Source organism: Suricata suricatta, chromosome 10 (genome assembly GCF_006229205.1).
Source record: "Suricata suricatta isolate VVHF042 chromosome 10, meerkat_22Aug2017_6uvM2_HiC, whole genome shotgun sequence".
Lineage (NCBI taxonomy): Eukaryota > Metazoa > Chordata > Mammalia > Carnivora > Herpestidae > Suricata > Suricata suricatta.
This window is the reverse complement of record NC_043709.1, coordinates 18,706,019-18,714,762: the sequence shown is the minus strand read 5'-3', so window position 1 is coordinate 18,714,762 and position 8,744 is coordinate 18,706,019. Positions and strand designations below refer to the sequence as shown.

Sequence of the window (8,744 nt, the reverse complement as noted above, 5' to 3'; positions counted from 1 at the left end):
ACACAGAACCGGAAGCAGGCTCCAGGCTCTGAGCTAGCCGTCAGCACAGAGCCTGACGCGGGGCTCGAACCCACGAACGTGAGATCTGACCTGAGCCGAAGTCGGAGGCTTGACCGACTGAGCCACCCAGGTGCCCCTAGAAATTATTTATTAGTAAATAATTTAGGAGTAAAAATTTAGTAGTGAAGTTTTTCTTATAGTAAAGAATGTGCTTTCAGGTGAAGAAAAATGACCCCAGAAGAAAGGCTTGAGATGTAAGGAAAAGTGAGTAAAAAAATCAAAGGCAAACAGGTGGGTTAATCTAAACAAATGTTAGCCACATAAAACACTTAAATTCATGTGTTACATTGAAAAGAAAAATGAGAACTAAAATATGACAGTAATAGAAGTCTGGAGGAGGTGGTAATAGTTCAAGAGTCAAAGATCCTTATTTTGTTCATGAAGAAGTTAAAAATATTAATTTTGACTTTGTCTAATTAAGTGTGTATGTTAAAGTGTCTTTGGTAACCATTAATGGTAACCATTAAAAGAAATAGCATGTACAACCTCCAAATTAACAGGGAATAAAATAGTTAAAGGAGGAGGTAAAAAAACACAAACAGAAGACATAAGAGTATGCCTATCAGCAAGGTTTTCAAGAGTAAAAAACAAAAAGTAACCCAAATAGCCAAAAGAAGATTAATCATGGTATATTTGTATATCATATAACAATGAAAATAAATGAACTCTGACAGGAGGAATCTAACAAACACATTGCAAATAGCAACATACCATAGAACAGAATACAGAATAATTTCATTGAAACAAAGTTTAAAACATGAAAAAGATACTGATTTGCAACACTTACCTATTTGGTAACTCTATAAAGAAAAACAAAGACTTTCCAACACAAAATTTCAGACAAGGTTACCTCTTCGGGGTGAGAAGGAAAGGCAGTAAGGGGAGAACACCCAGAGGGCTTCGAAGGAATTGCTAATGTCCCATTGCTTAAGCCAGGTTGTGGGCATGCAGGAACATATTCTTCCTCTTTTTTAAAAACATTTGTTTAAGAGAGAGGTGGGAGGTGCAGAGAGAGGAGACAGGCTCCCAAGCAGGCTTTGCACTGACAGCCCCGATGCAGGGTTTTGATCTCACCATGAGATCATGACCTGAGCTGAAATCAAGCACTGGATGCTCAGCTGACTGGGCCACCCAGGTGCCCCTATTTTATTATTCTTTATACTTTTTATAGATAATACATATTTTAAAGTACTTTTTATAAGCTTAAAATATGGAAATTTAAAAATAAGTAAATCCGTGTCTTGTTATTTAGATCAATACCCTAACTGGGTCTAGAGACCATAGCAAAACTATTCATGACAACTTTGCCCAAGGAGTCCTCTGTATTAAGTGACTATAGTTATTTTTTATAAGTTATCGTTTATAATACTTTTGTAAATTCATAAAGTTATAACATATCATCAGGGGAAAAAGTCTGGAGCAGGTGAAACTTATTTAATGGAATACTTATGTCTACATACACGAATATTACCTAAAGGCTTGTTCTAAGAATTCCATTCACCCTGATTCTAAATGCAAAGTTTTAGAATGTGTACTTTAATTGAATCCTATTGGATGTGTAGATTTTTCCAGGATAGCCTTTGAGATACTAGCAAAGCCATTTCAGATACATTACACAGGGCTTTCGCTACATAATTCAGATGGCCCTTGAAAATCACTTTAAATTTCAGATGAACTTAGAGTTAACAGCAAAAAAATTTTCCATAAATGAAAAAAAGGAAATAGAAATGCACTTATCAAGGAAAGAAAAACACTGTCAACTTTTATTACTTCATAATCTGTGTGTATAATAACTGCATAGTTAACAGCCAGATGTGCCAAGGCAGCAACCACTAAGTAATTTTAAAATAAGGTTAGGAGCCTAATCATAGCTGACTTCATAGTTTGGGTTACATCTATTTTTCCACACTGGCCTAATCAATCTTCTAAAAATGAAGTTTTTACCATCAAAACACACATTACTTTGCTACTGTAACAACAGTGTTGAAAATTAGGTCCTATAATTTGTTACCCAAAGTATATATGGAGTTATTGGGTGGCCGGTGGAGATAAAGAAATCCCAGGGACTGTAGAGCCTGAGCTTTATGTATTACCAGTGAAACCTTTTTTTCCTGGCAGCAATGTCTGCCAAGGAGCCAACTAAAAGGCCAGGGTGTGTGTGTGGTATAGGCAGAGACGAATGCTATTTTAGGTTTAGTTTGGGGTGTAGGCAGTATTGTATAGGCAGGAAATTAAGATACTTTGGAAAACTTGCTACAATACAAATCATTATTTACTCTGGCGTATTTGAGGTGGAGGCACAGCCAGGTTGATTCAAAGGGCTATTCTAAGGGTTTGAAATTGGCAGGCCTTTCCACCACACCCATTTAAGGCCAAATACATAATTTTAGTCAGATGAGACTGTAAAGTTTACCTAGTCTATTTCTTTCAGCTTACGCTTTAATTTACAGTAGAACATCTGAAGAGAGTTTGCACATAGGGACAGGAAATTAGCAACTTCTTGGGGAACCTTATTCAACTCTGGGGCAGTTCTAATTAGAAGAGTTCTCTTTAACATTAAACCTAAATCTGTTTTCATGTAAATTCTACTCAGCGCTTCTGCTTTCTGGAGACATATGGATGAAGTCTGCTTCAGTGATGGCAAGTGTCTGGCCACAGCTGACCTCTCCTTAAGTGAACGCATTCAAAGAGCAGATTCAGCATGAGTCTCAAAGCACTATTAAGCCACAACTCCACTCAGAATTGACAAGTAACACAAAATACATTTACCCTTCTGAGTCTGAGCCCTCCTTCACATGACAATTTTAAAACATTTTAATAACATTCTGAAATACGTCTTTGAATACATCATCTCTTTTGCATAATATATACCGCTGAGAACTGAAGTAAACATTAAACAACTCTGTCAAATTATACAGGAGAATATAGAGCCATATTGTCCAGTACGGCAGTCACCAGCACATGGGGTGATTAAGCACCTGAAAAATAGCTAGTTCAAACTGTGTATACTGTACAAAGTGCAAAATCCACACCAGATTTCAGACTCAGTATAAAAAGTATATAAAATATCTCATTAATTTAAAAAACACTTTTTAAAAAATGTTTATTTTTTGAGAGAGGGAGAGGGTGACACAAAATGTGAAGCAGGCTCCAGGCCTGATGCGGGGCTTGAACTTACAAACTGTGAGATCATGACCTGAGCTGAAGTCAGACACTTAACCAATTGAGACACCCAGGTGCCCCTCATTAATTTTTTATGTTGGTCACACATGAAATATCTTGGATACACTGGGTAAATAAAAATTATTAAAATTCATTTTGCCTGGTTTTTACTTTTAATAATGTGGTTGCTATAATACTTAAATTTACATATTTGTGGCTCACATTGTATTTCTACTGAACAGCATTGAATTTGGCAGTTAATCATTACACTGATTCATGGTGAACATCCAGGCAACTAAAAACTATTAAGTCACAATTGTCTCCTCTAGCTTTAGCAGTCTATCATTTCAAGACTTTATTAATTTTTAGCTTGTTCAACTTGACCCATTGGTTCAAACTATTAAATAATAGTTGAATTCTAAGCACATTGTCTGGCATACAACAGGTGCTTAATAAATACTTGTTAAATGTAGTTTATCATCCAAAGCATTAGGTATCCTTCTCAGCTTCATGTTCTATATAAATTCAATGAGCTTGCTTAAATCAAATGTTTTCATTCAAATTCCAGTAAGGGCCCCAATGCATTACTGGTGACCCTTTGAATAGATTTAGAAATTGTCATGTTTCCTTCACTCTTTGCACATAGGACTTTTTAATAGCAGTTTTCTTACTGCACTGTTTTATGTTTAAACATCTTGAGGTCAGGGTCCTTGTTTTTTTTTTTTTTTTAACATGTATTACCAGTTCCCAGCACCTGATCTGCACTTAATACTTGACAAATACATGACATCAACTAATAGTATTATCATTCAGCTCAAATTTCCATCATATTCAAAAGAATACTATAAGATTTTGAAAAATGCTTTATTGAAATTTAAACCTACTTCATTGACTGTTTTCCTGAGAGTCTTAGAATGAGGATTGAAAGTGGAAAACTTTCAATTCAATTTACCTTTACTTCATTTTCTCTCAGTCAAGAGGAAGGCAGGAAATTGGATGCTATGAAACTTGAAGATTCTAACATGAGAAAATAGAATGTTTAATAGTGTTTAACTAAATTTAAAAAAACTTTAAAGGGAAGCAATAATTTATTATGAATCCTCAAACGCAGATTATGGGGACTCAATTCTCTTGCAGAATTATTTGAAATATGGCTGCAGCCTGTCTGAATAGCAGCACAGAAGGAAAAGAACAGGGGTTTAGAAACAAGGTCTATATCTGTGTTTTCATTTACCAGCCATACAAATTCCTGAACTTCTTTGAAGTAAAATGGAAACTCTATGAGGTCAAGAACAGTTAATTGTATCTCCAGTACTTGGCACAGAATATTTGTGTTCACTACTTGCCAAGTTGATAAAATCCAATTCTTTCTTTAGGTACCTTGGCTGTAAGACCTAGACTGTCAATCTGACAGGTTTGAGGATCAATAAGGACAATGTGCAAGACATGACAGAGCAATACAAATATTTTTGTTAGTTCTCTTCTCATTTTCTGTCACTCATCACCTCTGCCTTTCTTTTTTCTCCCTTCTTGACTTGTTATTTCCTAGCTTAACATAAGAGATCAAGTATATTTTTTCAGTATTTTTTTAAACACAATTCTATGTTCACAGCTATTAATTAAGTAATGAAGTAAAGTTTCACCTGTAGGGAGCTGCTTTATTCTTTCGTAGGTTAGTAGCCTGCACTAGTTTTTCCCTCAGTCTTTTTCAAGAACATGTTGTATTATTTCTCCTAATCACGTGGACTTTTTTTGATCCTAAGTAGTCCAGCTAAAGTCAGGCCAAGGGTCGGTTAGTCTGAAAGCTAGCAATTCCTATCCCAACCTTAAGAAACAATGTGAGACAGTGTAAGAGCTCCTGTATTCTACGTAGACACCAAAAAGTTGAAGCCTTTAATTCCTACTTTCTCCTTACGATAAATACTCATGCAGTCTAACTTTGTATAACTTTATATATTTATTGCATTGTAAAACGCTAAATTGCATTTATGATGCCAAAACACTGTAAGATACTGAACTGCCTCCTGAGTAAAAGAGGAAATAATGTTTATCAACAGTAAGTTAGTGGCAAAAGTTACTTTAAATCTTTGAAAACTGATCACTGCCAAATTACCTCATTGATTAATCTTGAGAAATACTGTTCTATGAATAATATTCTGGTAAATAAATAATTAGCCACGATTTCTGAGGGTTGACCTCTCATTGTTTAGACTCTTCCACATGTGGAACTAGCTTTTCTGTGAGAAAACATGGTGTGTGCTCACTGCAAACAATCCTGCTTTGGTGATTAAGTATGGGCGTGAGCTGGGGGCAATGCTGACCAATTCAATGACACTTAAAACATGCATATACATACATGCATGTGTTAAATGTGCCAGATGCCTTCCAGGAATGTCACATATACTATCTCTCTACATTCTCCTAACACCCCATTAAGTATTATTTTCCTCATTTTTAAAGAAGAGAGGTTAAGTACCTGGTGAAGGTCATGCAGCTATTAAGAGGTAAAGGCAGGCAGGAGTAAAAATCTAGGCATTTTGGTGGCAGAGTTCATTGTCTTAATGACTGTGCTAAATTGCCTGTTCGACTAATATGGCCCTATACTTTGTACATACCAAATGTTCAGTTACAAACAACCTTCAATTACTAGAATATTCCATTTCTAAACATGAGGCAAAAGAAGCCTTATAGTCTTCTTTTCACTACTTATTTAATGTTTTCACAAATCTCAGGCTTATATTACTGGGAATATCTTCCTCTCTAGTTCTTCATGTCATTTCCCCCCCTTACATACAAACTCAATATGCTTTCCAAATCTAGCCAAAGTTTACCAAAGTTTTTATTTTAACCAGTGAAATAACTGCGCTGTCATTCACTGAGTTTTGTACACTAACCTGAAATGTACACGTGCCAATGACCACATAATTACTGCCACCATATGCAATTAGGTTTCCTGAGTCCCCACTCTCAAAGGGATTAAATTCTACCACATGCACATAATCTTCACAATCCACAGTGTAGGCAGCATTTCTTGTGGCATCTCGCTTCATCTTGTATGTCAAAACTTGAACAGTTGTAAAAATAAAATAGCCTTCTACCGGACAAGGTCACGAAACTGTGGATGAAAGCACAGACACAGATATAAATCATCAAAGTGTTCGTTGCTTTCAGCAAATGAATCAAAATAAGGACATGGTGTTTCAGATGCCAGAGACAGCTAAAAAAAATTTCAAGTACTTCTTTAAATTCTTTATGAGTGATCCCTGGGGAATAAATCATCATAACATCCTGTTTAGATGAACTAAAAAATATAGTAAGTACATGGAAGATGTAACCACTATAATTGTAAATATATTCATAACAAATTAATGATACTAAACATTTACGAAGCACCACTTGTAGGTTCCACATTAACGATTTTACTTACACCAGGACACATAATATTCGCAATCTTAAGAGGAAGGTACTACTTATGGTTCCCATTTTACAGAAAAAGAAATGGAGAGTTTAATAGGTTAGTTAGCTGCCAAGCTCGTAAGATGAGACAGCATTTGAAAGACTTTACTCTGTGTTGGACACCAGTGCTAGAAAAGTAAAACACAACCCTCTGCCTTGAAGATTACAATATCCGGTAACAATCACCATTCAGTGCTCATGGAAAGAGCAGTAACATAAGCAGATCCAAAATAGAGGATGTGGAGGAAGGAGTGCCGAAATGTGTGATATAAAGATAATATTCATAAAACCAGGCACAAAACTTCAACCATCCTGTCACGGCCTGGTGTATACTGTGAAAGTAGCATTCCCAGATGAGACTTAGGGATCTAAAGAGGTCTTTTTTTTTTTTTTTTTCTTTTCTACCTTAATTGGATGCAGGAGTTGTCCTGAGAACAGTTAGGCTCAGTAACACATCAAGAACCTGCTAAGTTATTTACTGAGAATCAGACGAATCCCACCTCAGGGAGTCTATAAACTAGTAACTATAGGAGATCTGGGACTGGGCGTTTGTTAAAGGTGACCAGCAGGTGGATGCCCTCAGGGGCGGCGCGGTGGTGGAAGTGGAAAAGATTCGAGGTCGGGAAACTCGGTCCCATATTCCTCATTAAACTGGTGCTCAGTCTCACGACATTCTCAGGGTATTACTGTACAAGGGGGGCTGAATTTGCCCTCTAAAACTCGAGAGGAGAAGAGGAAAGGAACAACTGAAGTCCTTTCAGAAAGCCCCACCACCTCGCCCCAGCCAGGCAAGTCCCGCGAGACCCCGCTACCACCTCCCGAAGCCCTAGGTCAGAAGGAGGAGAGGTGGAGCACGGCCCGGGGAGAGAAGGAACTCGCACGAAATGGGATGGGAGTGCGGGGCAGCCAGGAGCAAAGCAGCGCGGCCCCCCGGATTCCCGTGTGATACGCACCGGGGGCGTCAGGAAGTGGCCAGAAGGAATCTGGTCTCCGTTGGGGGCGGCTGCGGTGCGCTCGGAGTTTGCTTCCGGGTCAGAGGGCGGAAGCAGCGATTGGCTCCCGAGCCTTCCCGCGAGATTTAAAATTAAAATGAACAACTTTGAGACTGCAGCTCGGCCAGACTTTGCTTCAGTTGGGTCTGCACCTACCGGGTCTACTTTGAGCCAGGTAAGTCTCATCTCTTCCTTACCCTGCTGTCGTACTTTAATTTGTGATTCAGGCTGCGGCTGGTGAGGGGTTTTTGGTGACAGCTAAGTAACCGTCTAGGGTATTATTTGTTCAGTGGCTTTGGGTCCGGGGCTGTTGAACGGAGTTCACAATATCTAGTGATGAATAGGGCTAGAAGGTCCTGAGGGATCATCTGCAGACTGGAAGACTGAGCCCCATAGAGGCCTATTTAGGTTCATTAGGTTGGCAGGAAACCAGGGTCCTAGTGCCAAGACTTGCGCAGGATCCAGTTCTGAGCCTTTCGCCCTCTCCCTATTATATTCTCCTCAGGAATATTTAGGATCTCGTTCTGACGATGATAGCACCAACGACTGCCGTTTTTGTTTGTTTGTTTGTTTCAACTGAGCACCTATTAAGTGCGCAGGCGTTAGGTGGGTTATTTATTTGTCTCATAGTTTTATGAGGTAGGAGATCTCTTTTACATTTGAGGACATTTTTATTCATCAGAGATTTTAAATACTGAAGGACATGTATCTCATAAATTGCGGAATCTGGATGTGGACCCTGAATTGTCTGACTCAAAAATTCTTTTACCATCTCACACTGTCTCTCAAGTGATAATTTCCTGTCTCACAATTTTTGCTACAGTGAAGTTTGGAATTCAGTTTTTAAAAATGTCGCTGCCATCTTCTACTACTTTTTTTTTTTTTTTTTATAGTCCAGCCTGACATTCAGAGTGCTTGCATATTCATTGTCTCATTGACTTCTAATAACTGGCTGGAAGGTATTATTCCTGTTTTCTATGCGATGATACTTTTACCTAGGTAGTCAGTTGTAAAACTTATTGCCTAGCCTCATGCAGCCAGCTACCTGCTGAAATGGTTGAGACTTGACCAGAG

At 38.0% G+C, this 8,744-nt stretch overlaps 2 protein-coding genes across 2 annotated transcripts in view; one reads left to right on the top strand and one right to left on the bottom strand.

Annotated features, from left to right (window-relative positions):
• The window catches only part of NUP37 (nucleoporin 37), a 40,145-nt gene extending 32,443 nt beyond the window's left edge, over positions 1–7,702 (bottom strand). Inside the window, exons 1-2 of the mRNA XM_029955788.1 lie at positions 7,632–7,702; positions 6,117–6,337 (exon numbers count right to left, since the gene is read on the bottom strand). Coding sequence (XP_029811648.1) covers positions 6,117–6,272 — 156 coding nt within the window. The 5' untranslated portion in view covers positions 6,273–6,337; positions 7,632–7,702. The remainder of the gene's footprint in view (positions 1–6,116; positions 6,338–7,631) is intronic.
• A 65-nt stretch (positions 7,703–7,767) lies between these two features.
• PARPBP (PARP1 binding protein) overlaps positions 7,768–8,744 on the top strand; it is a 65,728-nt gene continuing 64,751 nt past the window's right edge. Inside the window, exon 1 of the mRNA XM_029954342.1 lies at positions 7,768–7,845. Within this exon, the coding sequence (XP_029810202.1) occupies positions 7,768–7,845 (78 nt within the window). The remainder of the gene's footprint in view (positions 7,846–8,744) is intronic.